At 55.3% G+C, this 18,282-nt stretch overlaps 1 protein-coding gene across 1 annotated transcript in view; it reads right to left on the bottom strand.

Moving 5' to 3' along the window:
• Positions 1-18,180, bottom strand: part of RYR1 (ryanodine receptor 1) — a 108,369-nt gene extending 90,189 nt beyond the window's left edge. The window contains exons 1-18 of the mRNA XM_048223677.2: positions 17,982-18,180; positions 13,178-13,297; positions 11,948-12,052; positions 10,818-10,892; positions 10,656-10,734; positions 10,223-10,335; positions 9,821-9,914; positions 8,607-8,700; positions 8,401-8,475; positions 7,913-8,069; positions 7,613-7,777; positions 5,437-5,558; positions 4,768-4,963; positions 2,781-2,916; positions 2,605-2,700; positions 2,402-2,520; positions 1,612-1,745; positions 272-513 (exon numbers count right to left, since the gene is read on the bottom strand). Coding sequence (XP_048079634.1) covers positions 272-513; positions 1,612-1,745; positions 2,402-2,520; positions 2,605-2,700; positions 2,781-2,916; positions 4,768-4,963; positions 5,437-5,558; positions 7,613-7,777; positions 7,913-8,069; positions 8,401-8,475; positions 8,607-8,700; positions 9,821-9,914; positions 10,223-10,335; positions 10,656-10,734; positions 10,818-10,892; positions 11,948-12,052; positions 13,178-13,297; positions 17,982-18,029 — 2,170 coding nt within the window. The 5' untranslated portion in view covers positions 18,030-18,180. The remainder of the gene's footprint in view (positions 1-271; positions 514-1,611; positions 1,746-2,401; positions 2,521-2,604; positions 2,701-2,780; positions 2,917-4,767; positions 4,964-5,436; positions 5,559-7,612; positions 7,778-7,912; positions 8,070-8,400; positions 8,476-8,606; positions 8,701-9,820; positions 9,915-10,222; positions 10,336-10,655; positions 10,735-10,817; positions 10,893-11,947; positions 12,053-13,177; positions 13,298-17,981) is intronic.
• Between the last annotated feature and the right edge of the window lie 102 nt (positions 18,181-18,282).

Here is an 18,282-nt window from a genome sequence, read left to right as displayed (position 1 = left end):
CCACAAAATGTCATAAAAATCAGGAAAGTTTTCTAGGATCTCTAGGGCCAGAGATCATACATTTCCTAGGGCCAGAGTTCTGGAAGCTATGAGGAAATGGGTTAGGGCCAAGACTCTGGAAGCTCTAGGTCTTGGGAAATTAGGATTAAGAAGTCAAAAGTTGGCCTATTCTGGGGATCAGGATCCCAACAACCCCAAGATGTGTGGTGAGAATCTTGGAAACTCTGGGGCCAATAATCAGGGATGAGAGCCCCTGGAAGGGTCCAGGTACCTGTCCAGAGATGCAGCCCGTCAAAGCCGTAGGAATAGAGGTCGTCGCCGACCCCATTGCCGCCCCAGCCCTCGCCGCCCCCTGGGTAGGGGCTGTAGCCCTCAGTGAGGGCCCAGCCCACCCGCAGGTGGGTGGCCTGAGCTGTCAGGAATGGAGCCACCTCGTCCACCATCACCTCAAAGTACCATTTGCCATACTGCGTGGTGCCCTCTGCTCGGCCCACAAAGATGTTTGGGCGGATGCTGCAGGAGAGACGGGACAGGAGAGGGAGTGAGGGAGAGATGGGAAGCAGAGCCAGGCTGTTGTGGGGTGGAGGTGGGAAAGGGAGAAAGAGGAGGAAAGACATACACAGGAAAAACAGAAGACAGAGACATGGAGACAGAGAAAGCAGAGACAAAGACAGAAAGAGACCTCAAAAAACAGAAGAGTGGTGCCTGGCTGGCTCAGTCAATAGAGCATGTGACTCTTGATCTCAGGGTTTTGAGTTTGAGCGCCCATTGGGATGTAGAGATTACTTAGAAATAAAATCTTTTTTTTTAAAGATTTTATTTATTTATTAGACAGAGATAGAAACAGCCAGCGAGAGAGGGAACACAAGCAGGGGGAGTGGGAGAGGAAGAAGCAGGCTCATAGCGGAGGAGCCTGATGTGGGGCTCGATCCCATAACGCCAGGATCACGCCCTGAGCCGAAGGCAGAGGCTTAACCGCTGTGCCACCCAGGCGCCCCTAGAAATAAAATCTTAAAAAAAAAAAAAAAAGACAGAGGGGCGCCTGGGTGGCTCAGTTGGTTACACATCTGACTCTTGAATTTGGCTCAGGTCATGAACTCAGGGTTGTGAGATTGAGCCCCGCCATCAGGCTCTACGCTGGACGTGGAGCCTACTTAAGATTTTCTCTCTCTCCCTCTCCTTCTGTCCCTCCACACACTCTTTCTCTCTTTCTCTCAAAATAGAAACAAAAACAAAACAAAACAACAACAACAACAAAACCAGAGATGGAGAGAGATGGGTGAGAGAAAGAAAAAAAGACATGGAGGAGAAATAGAGACAGACATAGAAACAGACAGACAGAGACAAAAAGAGCAAACAGAAAAAGAGAAAGAGAGAGTGGAACAGACAGAGGCAGAAATGGAGCAGGGAGAGAGGACAAGAGGAGTGGGAGCTGGGATGAGCTAGGGCAAGAGCGGACATCTGGGAGGCCCAGGTGTCAAGTCCCAGGGTGGAACACTTTGGAAGGGACAGCCACCTGACTGTGGAGTCTGAGTCTGGGAAAGGGTTGAGAGGTTCTGCGATCTGTGATCAGGGAGGAGTCACGCTGGGGTCAGAGATTGGGGGCCAGACCTGGTGACATAGTTGATGAGGTTTGTCTGCAGCAAAAGCTCTCGGCCAGGGAGCAAGTTCTCAGTAATGAGATCTTGGTTGGAGCGCACGGCCACGCCATTGCACACACACAGGGAACACAGCACATCTAGCACCTGGAAGTCAAGGTCAGAGGTCAGGTGGTGACAGCACCAGGGCAGGGAGATCATGGAAGGTCTACAGTGGGAAGCCAGAAGTTAAGGATACTATGCCAGGACAGAAGATGGAGATTTTGACTGTGAGGAGGTGGTGAATGTGGGGAGATCAGGGCTCACAGAGGAAGGTCAAGGATCACAGAGGAAGGTCAGGCTGGGGGCCACAGGAGCTGGGATAAGGCATCAGCAGTGTAAGGAAGGAGAGACTGGAGTAGGATGAGGGGTCAGAGGGACAAGGGAAAGGGTTGGTTAGGGAGAGCATGGGGGTCAAAAGAAGATTTTAGATCAGCAGGGGCTGCACACTCGTGTTTTCGGGGGGTAGCTGGATAATGTACACATGTGAGCTGGTTAGAAATCATGCATCGGGAACAGGTAGGACCCATGGCAAACTGCAGAGTGTAAACACAGTCACCTAAAGACTACAAAATGAGATATTTTTAAAAAATATTTCAGAAGCTAATGAAGCATGCCCGTGGCCCAGAATCCATTTAAGAACTATAAGTATGAGACCCTTGTGTTGAGATGGAAGCATGTGCAGAGGAGTCCAAGACGGGGGAGGGAAGTGAGGGAAGTGGAGAATTCCAGGGCATGGGGAAAGGTCAGGGTGAGGGGCCCACCTTGTGGTTCCTTCCGTGCTTGTCCAGGAGGGAGATGATGGACTTGATGTGGTTCTCTTGGATGATGTTCAGCACCTCAGGACTCTCAATCAGGACACAGTACAGCACCTCCAGGATCCCTGTGCAGATGGCAGAGTGACAGGTGACGTGACGGCGGCCCTCCCCTGCCCCAGCCCCTGTCCCCTCCCCCGGGGTTCTCCTACCAGAGGAGGCCTCCAGCCGATCCAACTTGCTGACCAGCCAGTCCAGGTTGGTGGAGAAGAGGGCACAGTTGGTACGATTGCCACGGATCAGGGAGGCTGAGGGTGGAAAGAGGGGTCAGACCCAATGGGACTGAGAACCTGGGGGCTCTAGGTTAAGTCAGGACTGGGCCCCTTACCCAGGAGTTCATAGAGCAGGTTCACAATCTCTTTCCAAGACTCGGCTGCCTCCTCCCCCGCAAATTCGGCGAAGTGGGCAGCAGTGGTGTAGACATTCAGGCGGTCAATGCAGTTCAGGACCAAGGAGAGCATCCCCTGGGGTGGGGAAAACAGGGTTGGGTCACCAGGGGAGCCCAGGCCCTCCCTTCCTTGCCTTTCTTGGATTTGCGAATTCATTTGACTTCAACAACCAGTGACTATGTCCGCAGATTCTCTGCCCTTGGCTCCATGTTCGCCTCCACTCCCATCACCCTCCTCTCCTCCTCAGCTCGCCATATCTGTCCTTGTCCTCTCTGCCGCTGTCCCCAACACAATAAATCCTTATTAACATCAAGACAGACTTTGTGCTTTTCCTTCCCGAACTTGTCTTTCCATCCCATCCACTTCCAAGCACCCCACTTTGGTCCCGGCTGGCCCAGCTCACTCTCCACACCAACCATCGGAGAGATTTTTTCACATTTTACATTTTCATCTTTGCCTTCTTTTATCGTGAATTAGAACATACAGAATGCTAACGACCTGTATGTATAACATACAGTAAGGCACATAAAAATATGCAGTCAGCTCTTGTTATTCACGCTAGTTGGGTTCTATTAAGTCACCAAGAACACGGAATTAGCAAATACTGAACCAAACAGGGAGTTTCTCTGAGTCACAACATTTTTGTTCAACAATCAATACATCCTCTTGATTTATATGTGCGTCTGTTTAAAGATGCTGATTTAATATATACTGTTGATTCATTAACATTGAATTCACGGCCAACAGCACTATAACTGATGCCTAAATGAAGCTTATCAAACATTTATTTTCTCTGTAAGGCACATCGCAGCGCCTCGCGCTCAGGAACACTAGGCGGCCCCCCAGCACTACACTTGCAGGCCACTTTAACCGGCGAAATCAACAAGAAACCGTCACAGGGTGGAGGGCGGTTATTTCATCTCTCTGAGCTTCAGTGACCCATCTGTAATATGGGAATTACAACCCTCATGGGGTCATCAGGAGGACGTCATGTATATAGCATCCTTAGCACATAATAAAGGCTAAATGCAAGGTAATAATAACCACTAACACTTATACAGCATCTGCTATGTGCTGGCACCAGGCTTGGCATATACTGATTCCGCTCATAAGGAAGTTCTGTTATTGTTACTATTGTCATTTCTGGATCAGACTGGGAGTCCCTGGAGAGGAGGAGGGCCAGGTCGTTAGCATTTAAGTGAACATGCTCCCCCATCACCCTGTGGAGACATCAGACCTTCAGATCTTTGTCCAGTCCCCTCCTCCCACCCGGCTCCGTCCCCCTCACTCAGACCCGGTGCTGAGCGGAGGCCTCTCCACATCTCTTCCCTTGGTGCTCTCAAAACACACGGACCCCCAGCCCCTTACTCCAGCGGAGGGCCCTCCCTGCACTGAGGTCCCGGATGCTCAAAGAGCCCCCTCTGGCCCTGCCCTTACCCCCATGCCCCACTCTAGTTCAGTCCTCCCAACTGCAGGCCGAGCCCCCGCAGACACGGCCTCCTGAGTCCCGCAGCCTCATCCTCTGACTTCTTCCCAGGCCTGACAGCCTCCACAGGCCTCCCACTGCACAGGGCTTCACTTAGGCCCCGCCCTCTCCCCCGGGTAAAGGAACAAGGCCCGCCCCACCCCCTCGCTCTAGTTCCGACTCTCACAGCCACCGCCCATGCTCCGCCAAACGCCTTGCCCCTCCCTCAAGGCTCCGCCTACCAACTCAAGTTCCCGCCCCTCCTCCAGGCCCCGCCCCCTCACCTGTAAACCGCCCCCCCCCCCCCCCGCCCTTCCCACGGCCTGCGGCCCTGCGGGCTCTCAGACCACTACGAATGTTCCCGGGTCCCTCAGGCTCCGCCCTGCCCGGCGCCGCGGCCCCACCCCTCCCGCAGGCCCCGCCCCCCGCGTCCGCGGGCCTCCCCACCGCCGCGGCCTCACCTCCTCCTGGAAGAGGCTCTGGCGGTTGCGCAGGCTGCGTAGCTTGCTCTGCTTCTCCTCGTGCTGCAGCTCCTCGGAGGGCGGCTCGAAGTAGCCGATGAGGTCCTGCAGGCTCAGGATGACACCCTCGATGGGCAGCGCTGTACCAGCTGGCGGCCCCGAGCCCCGCGGCTTCCCGCTGAAGCTGTCCAGGCCCCTGCGGGGACGGCGCATTTGTCAGCAATGAGCCCCGAGCGCTACCATGCGGCGCCTGCCAGTCTTACCCCTTGGCCCCCCAAGGAACTCTCATGGACACACCCGTTTTACCGAGGGGGAGACTGACACTGACATTGGCCTGAGGTCACACAGTGGCCAAGGACAGAGCCCAGACTGAGACTCCCGCCTGTGTAAGCCCAGGAGGTCGTGGAAGCAGGTCTCAGGCCGGGGAGGTCCAAGATCAAGGGTCTGGGTATCACGGGTGATCAGGGATGTGAGGTCAAAATCATGGTTATCAAGGTCAGATTAGGAGTCACGTGCACAGAGGTCAGAGGCTTAGAGGTTAGGGATCCTGTGTATGTTAGGGTTGTGGAAGTCAGAGGTAGAGATTAAAGGGGTCAGGTGTAGGACCACCAGGAGCTTGGGGGTGGAGGAGTGGCCTGGCGCCGGGGGCGGAGTGGGCATGTGGCTCACTTGATGAACTGGTTGTACAGGCCAGCAGTGCTGTAAATCATGCGGGCGGCCTGGGACTCCTCCTGCTGGCAGCGGGTCAGTGACAGTGCATCGTCCATGTGGCCTTCCTGGTGCAGCATGGCCTGGCAGTGGGAGGACAGAAAGGGCAGGAGTGGGCCAGGCCACCAAGGGCGATGCCCGCAGACCTCCCTCCAGACTCTGGCCCCAGAGCTGCCCCCGTCCTCCACTGAGTCTCTCTGCCAGACATCCCTCCTATCCCTCTTCACCTAACTCTTACGTTCTCTCTCTTTTTTCCCCTCTGCCTCTCCTCTGTCTCTGCCTCCATCTCTCTCTGCCTCTGTCTCTTCCTTTCTGTCTCTATCCCCCTTTGACTCTGTGTTTGCCTCTCGGTCTCTGAATCTGTCTCGTCTATCTCCAGGCCAGACCCTCTCCACCTGTGCCTACGACTGACTTAACATCCTCCCACCAGAAAGCTCTAACAGCACCCCTGGCTTAACATGTCCCAAACTGAGCGCCTGTAAGATGAGACCATCTCAGCTTCCAGCTTTCACCTGAGCAGACCTCCCCATGGCCTCATCCAGTCCCCTGGCTGTAAATACCACTACCGCGGACAGCTCCCACATTTCCCCTGGCGCCAGACCCGTCTCTACATCTTCCCATCACGTATCCAACTGCAAGCCTTGTTTTCTGCAAACGGGTGTCTCCCTACTCTTCTGACTCATTCACTCTTTATCTAGGGGCTCTGTTCTAGACATTGGATCCCTGTCATCCTGAGCTGACATTTGACTGTCCCCACCTCAGTTAATGGCACTTCCGTCCTTCCCATTGCTCAGGGCATCATCCTCAACCCCTGTCCCTCTCACCTCGATATCCACTCTGTCAGAAAATCCCGTTGGCTCCGCCTTCACAATACGACCAGAATCTGCCACCTTCCCCACTCCACAGTCCCCACCCTGGTCCTGTCCACTGTCCTCTCCCACCTGACCATGGCAGTAGTCACCTCCCTGTGCTCCCTACTCCAGCTCTGCTTCCCACCCCCACCCTGTCTGTTCCCACAAGCAGCTAAGGAACCCCACGAACCTGAGTCAGGTCACCTTGCTGGCCTGCTCAAAATACTCTTGGGGCTCCATCTGACTAAGGGTAAAAGCTGGGACACTCCCCATGGCCCACAAGGCCCCACATGATCTGCTCACATCTCCTCTCTGTCCCTATCTTCCAAGACTTGTCCCTCAATCACTGTGCTCCAGCCAAACTGGATCTTTTTTCTGGTATTGTAACAAACCAATCTCATTCCAACCTCAGGGCCTTTGCACATGCTGTGCCCTCTGTCCAGAGTGGCTAGGTACTTCATTAAAGGCAGTTTATTCACCACGTCTCAGTACTGGGAGGGCAGGAGACAGGTCTGTATAGCTCACCTACTTTTCCACACACACATCCAGAGCAACTGGGGTACTCAATAATTTGCCGAATGTTATTGCTGGTGTGTTTGTCACTGTGTCTGTCTCTCTGTCTTTTCCATCTCTCCTTCTCTGTCTTTGTCTTTCTCTGGTTTTCTGTTTCCATGTCTTTTTTTTTTAAGATATATTTATTTATTCGAGACGGAGAGAGAGAGCACACAAAGAAGGAGAGGGAGAAGCAGAGTCCCTGCTGAGCAGAGAGCCTGACGCAGGGCTCAATCCCAGGACCCTGGGATCATGACGTGAGCTGAAGGCAGACGCTTAAGTGACTGAGCCTCCCAGACACCCCTGTTTCCATGTCTTTTTTTTTTTTTAAAGATTTTATTTATTTATTTGACAGAGATAGAGACAGCCAGCGAGAGAGGGAACACAAGCAGGGGGAGTGGGAGAGGAAGAAGCAGTCTCATAGCGGAGGAGCCTGATGTGGGGCTCGATCCCATAACACTGGGATCATGCCCTGAGCCGCAGGCAGACGCTTAACCGCTGTGCCACCCAGGCGCCCCATGTTTCCATGTCTTTTTGTCTCTACCTTTCTTTTTCTCTCGCCCGTCCCGCCTCCCTCTCCTTCTCTCTATCCCTCATTCTTCTTTCCTGTCTCTTTCAAGCTCCATTCCTCTCTCAGTCCTGCCTTCAAACTCCTGAAGGCACAAGTATAACCACCCCCCAGTCCCCTTCCCACCCCCGCCGCGCCCAACCCCTTCCCCTCGCCAGACACCCACCTTCTTCTTGAGCACACCAAGCCGCAGGGCCTTGGGGTCTGGGGCAGCATAGGTGAGCCACAGGCCCGAGGCCACGTGCTGCACGAAGCACAGTGACTCCCCATACTTGATCTCAGGGGGACCCATGCCATCCACATCCCGCTTGGGGGCCATATCCAGCTTCTCCTGCAGGGGCAGGGGACAGAGGTCAGCCTCCTCTGCCTGTGCATTTAATCCAGGAGCCCCCCAGGAGCCTGCAGAGTAGGGGCTGGGGCCGGATTCAGGGCTCCAAGTGAGGGAGGGCACCCTCACCCCACCGACCTTGGAGATGCGGAAGCAGAAGGAGGTGGCCTTGGTGTGGGCCTTGCTGGAATCAACCACCACCAGGCCCTGGTCCTCAGTGAGTGCCAGGTACCGCCCAGTGGTGACGTGCCGGATACGGAGTGGCTGGCCCCAGCGCAGGTGGCTCCCACTCCAGCTGCGGAGGGAGAGGGCCCGGAGGGTCAGATGACTCCCCCAGCCCTCCCGTGGACACCACAGTCTTGGTCCAAACCTCGTCAAGCCCCCAGCCTTCTTCCGGGGGGGCTGCTCCCCACATTTTTACTGGGGACCCCTAATCTCTCCCTCAGGAATGTCCACCCTCCCCTAGGCCTTTTCCTCCAGGATTCGAGGACCCTGAAGACCCTCATCACCTTCTTGGGCTCCCTAGCTTTTCCCTCCCAACTCTCCAGTTTCTTTCTCAGATCTTCCTTCAAGACCCTCTCTCCCCTCCCAGGCCCCCCAGGATCTCTCAGCCCCAACCCTCCCACCTGATTCTCAGTGGCTCCAGTCTCCAGAGGGAGCGGGCGTGGGTACACACAGCTCCCCCTTCATAGTGGACAAGTCTGGGGACACGAGAGAGAGTGAGGTCAGAGGTTCAGTCACCAGCTCCCCAGAATGTGATCCCCAACCCCACCCACAGGGTGCTATCCCTCCTGGCCCCAACACCCCAAGGCCTCTTGTCCCCATCCCAGACCTGCGCTGGTCCTCACTGTCGGCGGGGGAAATGGTCAGACATTCATCCATGTGCCCGTGAAAGAGACGGAGGACGTGGCCCCCGGTCACGTAGCCTGGAGAGGAGCCAGGGAAAGAGGTCACTGCAGGGCTGGAGCCCTGGAGGGGCCCGGGAGCCAAAGTGGAGGCCAGGGGTCCTGTTTTTCCCCTGTGGGAGGTTGGGGCTGGGTTTGGGGGGGGTCTATATTTGGAGATCTGAGTTTCAGGATCCAAAGTGGCCGTCTGAGATCTGGGCTAAGTTTGAGTGAGGCCTGAAGTGAGGGTATGAGATTTAGGGTCTGAGGTGGGGAATCTAAATTCAGGGCTGAGGCTGGGGGTTTGTGGGTCTGAGTTTGGATTTTTGAGGTTGGGGTCAGAGGTTTGAGTCTAGTGTTCCCAGATATGGGGCTCTGAGTTCCAAGGCTTGATTTGGGGTCTGGGGTTAGAGGTGTGATGGTTGGGTCTGCGGCTAGCGTCTGGACTTTGAGTGTTGATTTTGGAGGTCTGAGGCTGCTATCTGAGGTTTGGGGTCTGAAGTTAGATCTGAGCTTTGGAGTTAGAAGCTGGTGGGTTTGAGATTAAGGCCTGAGTTTCAGGATCTGCGGTTTGAGTCTCAGCTTGGGTGTGAGGTTTGGGTGTGAGAGTTGAGGGGTCAAAGTTTTGGGGTCATACTATGGGGCCCTAGCATGAGGGTCTGAATTTGGAAGATGATTTTAGATATTTGAGGTTAAAACTTGGTGGTCTGAGGTCAGTTGGCTGAGGTTTGGGGTCTGAATTAGGGGTCCTGGTTGGGGTATTTGGGTATCTGGGTTTGAATCTGGGGTTCTGAGTGTGGGGAGATGAGGTCTCCATCTGTGTTTGTCATCTAACGCTTGGGCATCTGAGGGATAAGCTCCAAATGTGATATTTTCAGCTTTGGATCTGCGTTTAAGGGCCTGACGGACCTCCACGACCTGAGTTTGGGGTGTGAGTTTTGGGGTCTGGATTCGGGTGTCAGATACTGAGTTTGGGGCTTGGGGTCTGAGCTCTAGGGTTCTGGATCTGGGGTCAGTCGGACATCTAAGTATTAGGGTCATAATTTGGAGATCTAGGTTTGGGGTCTGAGGTTCTGAGGCTCCGTATGGACATGTTTGGGCACAGTGTGGGAAGTGTGTTTTGGGCGTCTCCGTTTAGGGGCAGGAGGTCTGGGACCCTCACCCTCTTCGCAGCCGGAGCAGATGGGGTTCATATTCCACAGGGTCTGCATGAAGGAGGCATCAACCTGGAGCTCCCCACTGGCCGTGGACAGGTGCTGGGGGCCGCCAGGATGTGGCAGTCAGAGACGATGGCGGGTGAGCAATAGTTCCAGAGTCGGGGGCCGGAAGCCAGGAAAGTGCCAAACAGGAGACAGAAAATCAGAGATCACGGATCAGGAAGCCAAGATCCAATTGGGACATGGGGCACCAAAGACCCGAAGTGGATGTCAGAGGTCAGGAAACTAGGACTTGGCAGTCGGGACATGGGGCCCAGGGAGCCCGCAAATGGAGGATGGGGAGGTGAGGGATCCTGGGCGCCCCCAGCGCTGCGGCAGCGGAAGCTGTGCCGGGTGGGACTGCTCACCAGGTAACGCTCTGAGGAGACACTAACGAGGATGAGGTCATCCCCAACGCGGACCTTCTCTCCTTCCGACCTCTGCTTGGAGGCCGGGTGCATCGTCCACCAACAGGCCTCTCCTGTGCAGCGGGGCGTGCTGTCAGAATGAGGGCTACCCAGAATGCCCTTCCCCAAGGGCTTCCCAGCCCCGGAGCCTCCCCAGCCCTCTGTCCCAAGTTCTCCTATTATGTCCTATTCCCTACTCTTTGCCTCACGTCCTCCATTCCCGCCTTCAGACCCTCTGCCTAGGGTTCCCCCATGCTGGCCCAAGTCGCCCTTGTCCCCAGAGCATCCCTGTGCCTGCCCCCCCACCTCCAGGCCTGCACCTGTGGTACCCCAGCCGCTGCCTGCAGTCTCCCCATTGCCGCTCTCCCCCCTCCAGTCCCCTCCAGCCCTACACCTGTGGCATCTTCCTGCAGTCCCACGTCGAAGGCCAGCTTGTCAGTCATGGAGCGGGAGGTGGTAAGGCAGCTCAAGTACTAGGGTTGTACAGGGGAGTCAGCCTCCTCGGGCAGGCCCGGCGTCCCCTGCCCTGCCCACGCCCCCTCACTCTGGCACTCACCATGCCGCTGTGTGTGTGCCGCAGCAGGATGGCATGGCCGTACAGGAGTGTCCTGTGGCCCCCGCCCTGGGACGACTGTGTGGGGGGGGAAGGGCACAGAGTGAGTACAGAGTCCCCCAAGGCGTCTGGCCGATTCCAGGTGGCAATACGCTCCCCATAAAATACCATGCTTAGGCCTGGACATAAGGAAGCCTTAGCTCAGACCCTCAACGGATTCGTTGCCTCAGTTCCCCATTCACGGAAGTAGGGGCTGTGTCTCTGAGAGCCTGTGGATAGGGCGTTTTGCATTTCCCAAAGCCCACTCTGTCCTCCCTGCCTCCTTCATCTTGTTAACCAGGTCCCAGAGTCCCTCAGGGAGGCTGAACCTCTCTTCCAGTTGCCTGGGGACTCTCAGGGGAGCCCCAATACCTCACATACCATGGACCCTGGCCCCTTTTCCTGTAATCTGGCATAACACAGCTGAGCTGCAGCCGGTATGCACCAGTGTAGTCCTACCAGTGTTAAATCTTTGAACATCCCTATAGGGACCGGCCCTGGGCTGCCACACACCCCCAAGCACAAGGAGACACGGCCCCTCCTGGAGGGAGGGGGCGGACACCCGATCTCTCGATGGCATGATGCCTCCCACCCTGGCCCTCACATGCCCATGCTCTGAGGGGGCCATGTGATGGGGCCCCATGATCACATGGCCGACCCGCTCCTGGAGCGGAGGGGACCCACAAGTGGGACAGGGGGAGGTGAGAGGGGAGGTCCCATGCAGAGAAGAGCTGGGATCAGGGTTGGAGAAAAGGATGGGAAAGAGGAGAAAGGAGCAGGTGGGGGCATGGGGGCTCAGAAGCTCCCACCCCCTTCCTTCCTTCCTGCCTGGCCTGTCTGGGCACCACAGCCCCTGACAACTGGGGTGGGGGAGGCCCCCAGCCCCTGTGTGCAGGATGTGGGCTCAAGAGGCGGGCCTGGAGTCAGGAGAGGTGAGAAGGACAGGTGACACCCAAGGCCAGACCTACCCACTTATCCAAATTGAGGGCCTGTGAGGGGCGGGGCAGAGAGAGGAAGAAGAGCAGATGGTGAACAAGCCCCAGGTCATCCCACCCAGTCCTGCCCCTGCACCCCGCCTGGGCCAGGAGCCTCACCTCCACGCCAGCCTCCACGGTGTTGGCCAGCATCTCCTGCAGGGCTCGGACTGACAGGGACTGCTCCAGGACGAAGCAACAGATGGCCAGATCGGGGGGCACATTCTGGGGGTGGGAAGATGTGAGTGGGGCCCTGAAGGCCCCTGAGCACTGGTCTAAATACCCACATCCCTTAGAGACTCAGACCTGACCCCAATCCTGCAAGAAGCCCCTGCACTCCACCACACCTTCGGACACTCCAAATCCATAGCAATGTCCCAGAAAACATGCCTCCTCCCTCAAACACCTAAACCCCACCCGAACCTCACAGAAGCTTCCACACTACCCTCCCTGCCCAAGGACCCCACACCCCACCTAATCTCAAAGGGAGCCTCAGCCCTCTCTCAGACACACTTTACCTGCTCCAACGCCATGCCTTCCCCTGCAGATAACCCAAATCTCTGCGATCCCCAAGGAAGCCCCACCCCTGCCGTCACCATCAGATAGTCCCAATTCCTGCCTTCTCCCACAGACACCAGTGAACACTGCTTCCAAATCACGGGAGGGTCCAACCTGGTGCCTTCCTCCTCAGTCTCCCACCCAGTCACCGAAGACTCCTGAGCACCCTCTCCCTTGGGCCCAAGGCTCCCTGACCCCCTCAGACCCTCGGCCTCCTCCACCATGTGACCCCACATCCCCTCCCTTTCCCAGCCCCCAGCCCATCCCCCCAGGTCACCTCCACCCTCAGGCCCTGAATCCACCTCACCCTCAGACCTGGGCTCCCTCCACTCTCAGCTTCTAACTTCCCCTCCAGTCAGCCCCCCACCCCGCTAGCATCCCCCAATTCTCCAGGCCCTTTTGCTTAGAATCCAATGCCCTCTGCCCCCTTAGACACCTGCCTCCTGAGACTCCCGAGCCCCTGTCCCTTCCTCCACAGACCTCCACCCCTACCTACCTCAGACCTCTGACCCCCTTTTCTTTTCAACTCCTCATTTTCTCTCCCATCAGCAGCCGCCTCCAGATCTCCTCTTTTTTGAACTCAAGATCGTCCATCCCCTCAGACCCCCACCCTCCCCCTCAGGTGCCCTGCTCTCCCTCCTCAAGACCTCCACTCCCACCTGCCTCGGACCTCCAGCCCCCTTTCCTTCCTAGTGCCTCTCTGTTCTCTGTCCCATCAGTACCCCCTCTTCAGACCCAGACCCGTCGACTCTGCACCCTCAGAGCCGCCCCCCCGCACACCCCCACACAGACCTGGGCATTGCTGGTGGGCTCCAGGAAGCAGAGGCGGTTGCCGAAGCCCTCGGCGGCCAGGCAGAGCTTCAGCTGCTCCTTGAGCACCGTGGCATTGCACTGAAGGACCACTTCATCGTCCTGTGGGCAGACACTGCGGACCGTCACCCCACCCTTCTCCTCACCAAAGAGACGGTGACTGATAATACCCACCTCACAGTGTGTCACATGGGGGCCCATGCTGAGGGCTCCACACATGTCTAACATCCCACGAGACAGGACCTAGTGCCTTCCCCATTTTAAAATGGGGAAACTGAGGCTCAAGGAGGGGGCATAGCTTGTCCAAGGCCACGCAGCTGATAAGGGGAGGAGCTGGGATTAGAACCCCAGTCTTGCTGGCTCCAGTGGGGTCCACAAGGTGAGCCATTGGAGGTGGAAACTATAAGCCCCCCAAGTTCAGTGGCTTTTAAGCTCAACCTTCTCTAATTTCTCTGTTGCGTATTGTTTCAGTAATAGTTATCAATTAAGGAGTGCTTTCTTTCTTTCTTTTTCTTTTCTTTCTTTCTTTCTTTTTTTTAATATTTAAGTAGGCTCCATGCCCATCATGGAACCCAACACGGGGCTCGAACACATGATCCTGAGATCAAGACCTGAACTGATACCAAGAGGCGCCCCAAGGAGTGCTTTTTAATGACACATGAATGCAATGCCACAGCCCAGACTGGAACCTGGGGGGAAGGAGACATGCCACAAGGGACTCCTGGTGACCGCTGGTGAAAGCCTAACCAGGACCCTGATAGATAATGGCAGCAGAGCGATGCTACATTTCCTGGTGTTGATGACTGTCCTGCGGTTTTGTAAGAGACGGCCCTTGTTTCTTTGGAAACAGACACTGAAGTATTTCAGGACTTTAGTATTGTGTCCACAACCTATCCTCAAACAGTTTAGGGGGGAATGTGCACACAGAGAGGGAGGGGGAGAATGATAAAGCAAATGTACCAGATCTTAACAAGTGGGGGAAATGACTTAAGGCCACGTGGGAGTTCTTAGAAGAAACCTTGCAACTTTGCTCTAAGTTGGAAAAGATTTCAAGATTATAAGCTAATAAGTTTTAAGTAAAATCAAGTGTTTTCTATATTCTGGGTCCCGTTGCAAGAACTTAACACACATGAACTCATTACTGAATCCTCTGAGGTAAGTTCTACGATGTGAACCTATGGAAACTGAGACCCAGAGAGGTCAAATAACCTGTCTGAGGTCACACAGCTGTCCTACAGCTGAGCTGGGATTTGAGCCCAACGCCCCGGCTCTACGTGCCACACTCTTAGAACACTAGACCACCTCTTTGTATATTAGTCAAGTAGCCCATGTCTACAGTTACACTTTTACATCAGTCAAAATGATAGAGATCCCAGCTCTTAACTACTAGGCAAGGCAGTGGTTATTTCCTTCTACAGCTGAGAAAACAGGTTCAAGGAAGTTCGGTGTCCTGCCTGAGGTCACCTAGCTTCCAGCCCTTCCATTCAGCGTATCGCACAAACACGCTCCAGCCCTCCATCTGCGGCTCAGCCAGGGAGGAAGGAGAGGTCTGATCTGTGGAGCAGGAGGCAGCGAGCCCCACCCCCTGGCACATGCCAGGCACTTGTGCATTCGTACGGCTAGACGGCTTGCATGTATTAAGCACTTACTGTCTGCTTGGCCTTACGCTCAGGGCTTTACGTTCCTTCGGTGGACACTTACTGAATGGAGGCTATCACCAGGCCCTGATCTAGGCACCCGATATAGAGCAGCAAATAAAGCAGACAAAGTCCCTGTCCTCTTGGGGCTGCCATCCTCGTGGGGGACACACACCATACGTAAGGGAAGAGATTCAGAATTTTCATGTCAGTGATCAGTGTTATGAAACAAACAACCCAGGCTGGTGTAATAGAGTGGCTTTGGGGGTAGGGATGACATCAGTGAGGGGGTGAAGTGGCAGCCTCTCCAAGGAGCTGATATTTGAGCTGCGCCTTGTCCAACTAAAAAGAAGGGGATCCAGCTCACTCATCTCTGGGGGAAGAACATTCCGGAAGCCTGGGCAGCCTGTGCCAAGGCCTGTGGCCGGAGGGAGCCGTGGGTGCTGAAGGGTAGCAAGGGACACAGGAGGCAGTGGCAGCAGTGAGAGAGCACGAGGAAGGAGATGAGCTCAGAGGGAGTTTGCGTGGAGCCCATGAATCCTTACGGTGCCAATTTTTGCCCCCATTTTCCAGATTAGGAAACTGAGGCTCAGAGAGAAAACTTCAACTCACTTGCCCAAAGTTAGGAAGCAAGCAAATGGCAAATCAGGACATCAACCAGAGACTGGAGGCCTAGTCACTAAACCCAGATTCTCTACCTTCCTCCTGCGGCAGAATGAATGGAGGTGGCCTGGTTACAAACGCAGCTCCCTTGCTGCCTTAGTTTCCCACCACCACCAAGGGCATGATTCAGTGGCTCTGGGTGAGGTGAGCAGGGAATCCGGACAATTACCAGCCACCCAGGAGGCTCTGACGTGGGCCATGCTTTGAGCAACCCCAGCCCAGGCAGGGCTAGAGGTCACCACCCATCAAACAGAAATGAGATCAATTTTTGGCGAGGGCACAGCCACAATGCTTAAAAAGTGAAATAAAGTAGAGCAAGAGCAGAACATAGCAACACGTCCCTCCTGTTCGAAGGGCTCCCTACATTTTATGAAACTTGTTTCCGGGAAGAAAATTGGTGTGTGTGAATGCACCCAACTTTGTCTACGATCGCACGAATTGGAAGCGACCCAAATGTCCATCGGCAGGTGAACTGAGAAACAAATTGTGGCACGTTCACACAGCGCGGTACCAAAAAGAAATAAACTCTTGACACATGCTACATGGATAAATGTCAAAAAGAGGCTGAACAAAAGAAGCAAGGCAAAGGAGCATATGTTGTATATGAAACTCTCGAAGTGCCTAACGGAAACGACGGTGACATTTAGCAGATGAGCAGGGCGAGTACTGCAAAGAGTAAGAGGGAACTTTCTGGGGTAAAGGAAATGTTCTATGCCTTGCTTACGATGGTGGTTCCACGGGTGTGTAAAGTTTCTCGAAACTCACTAAACTAGGACACCTAAGATGGGTACAATTTATTGTATGTCAATTATACCTCAATAAAGTTGGGTTTTCAAAATAATATGTGTGTATTTGCATGCACTGGGTTGCAAGATAAATGTATTTCTGACTGGTGGCCCCAAAAGTGTGAGAAAAATACCACACCATCTCAATAAAGTTCAGGAAAACGGACCTAGTCTGGGGCCAAGAGATCCCAGGGCCACAGCTCTAGACCCCAGCACGGGTTAACCTGGCAAGTCTGAGCTCAGTCCTCCTCTTGTGAAAGCAGGAGGGCTGGGTCCCAGGGGCATCCAGAGATGACACTTCCTGGCCTTGACCTTGGGCAAGTGACTCTACCACTCAGGCCTTGGTTTCCCTCAAATCTCCCAGGGAGATAAAGATAGGGCCCTACCTCAGAAGATAGGGCAGGCGAGGATATAATTAGATGTCTCAGGAGACTGAGGCCCTGGGCATGGGGCCTGACGTGGAGTGGCTGCTCAAGGCTGATACCATGGTCTTATTAGGGCTGGGGAGGAGGGGAGAGCCCAACCCGTGGTGTCTGCGAAGGGGCTGGAGCTGGGGCAAGAGTCTAGGGTGAAGCTAGGCCTCCTCCTGTGGTCACAGGTCCAGCTGTCCCCATCCTTCACTACCAGCCCCAGCTGTTTGTTCCTCCCTCCCGGGAAACCGGACCCAGCTCACCAGGGTCCTATTCTGGGGCCCGGAATGCTGTGTCAGCATTTCCCAGGGCCTGGGAGGAGGAGGGTAGGGGCTAGCACAGGGTCAGCAGACCTGGCCCAGAAGAGAGAACGTCCCCTCCCATACACTCAGCCCCACACCCAGATCAGCCACTGGGAGGGAAAAGTGGGAAGGACTCTGAGATGGGCAGCCCCTCCCCCCCATCCTCTCCCTGTCCCCTGCCCAGGCCCCAGAAAAGCCGGCTATTCTGGGAGGGACACCTGTTGCTCCAATTCCCATCCCTGCCCCCCAGCAGGGGATCAGAGATGCCAGGAGAGACAGAGCTAGGGAGGCAGAACAAAATGCAGAAGGCCTAAAGCCAAAGAACAAAGACAGAGACAGAGACGGAAAGACAGCAACACAGAGACAACCCAAAGAGATGGATAGGGAGAGCTTTAGCAGAGACCTTTAGCAGCCATATTTGGCCCTCCTACCCAAAAGGAAGGAGGGAAGAAAGATGACCCAGAACCGGAGGGTCTCCCCAGGAGACCTGCAAGGGCTGGAAGTTCAAAGCAGTTAGGTCCTTCAGCCCACTCCAGCCCCCTTCCCAAAATTTAAATTAGGTCAGAGTCTGGAGGAAAAGAGAATCAGGCTAGGTGGTGTAGGGGGGGAGGGGGAAGGGCTAAATTAAGCTCAGGAATTAGAACCACCTTCCCCAAGTGCCCGCTTCCAGGGTGGTGGAAGGGAGGTGCTCCCTCAGTGACCCCCCCTTCTCTGGGACAAATAGCTGATGTCAGAAGGGAGGGTGGCCAAAGATCCTCCTCCCCTTCTCCATTCTGCAGTCCCAAATTCTTCTAATTCTCTATGGTGAGAAAGGTGAGCGAGACTGAGACAAAAGAGAAAGAGTGACAGTCACCCAAAGGGACAGAGGAATAGACCCTGAGACTCCAAGGTCACCAGCAATCCGTACAGAGACATCCGGAGACAAAGAGACACTCAGAGGGACCCGAGAGGTAGCCCCAGTGACCACCCCCCAACACAGAGATACGCACCGTGCGCAGAAACTGGACCTCATCCTCGCCCTCTCCTCCGTCACCCATGATGTCGAGGCCCGAGGGGCGCGGGCTGAGGTCGGGGAATAGGAGGAGGGGGCTGCAGGCTGGGCGGGTGGGCTGGGGGTGGGCTGGGGTCGGAGACCTCTGGGGCACCCGGGAGGTAGATGGAACTGCGAGGAGGATTCGCGTGCTGGACAGAGCTGGGAGGAGGTCCCCGCCCCCCCCGGGTTCCCATTGGGCCAGGACGTCCAAGGCCACGCCCCCTCACCGAAGCCCCACCCGCAGACCCCAAACCTTG

This window comes from Ursus arctos, unplaced genomic scaffold, assembly GCF_023065955.2.
Source record: "Ursus arctos isolate Adak ecotype North America unplaced genomic scaffold, UrsArc2.0 scaffold_19, whole genome shotgun sequence".
NCBI classification, from domain to species: domain Eukaryota; kingdom Metazoa; phylum Chordata; class Mammalia; order Carnivora; family Ursidae; genus Ursus; species Ursus arctos.
Note: the sequence above shows the minus strand (reverse complement) of the source record. Positions and strands in the feature narration are given on the sequence as shown.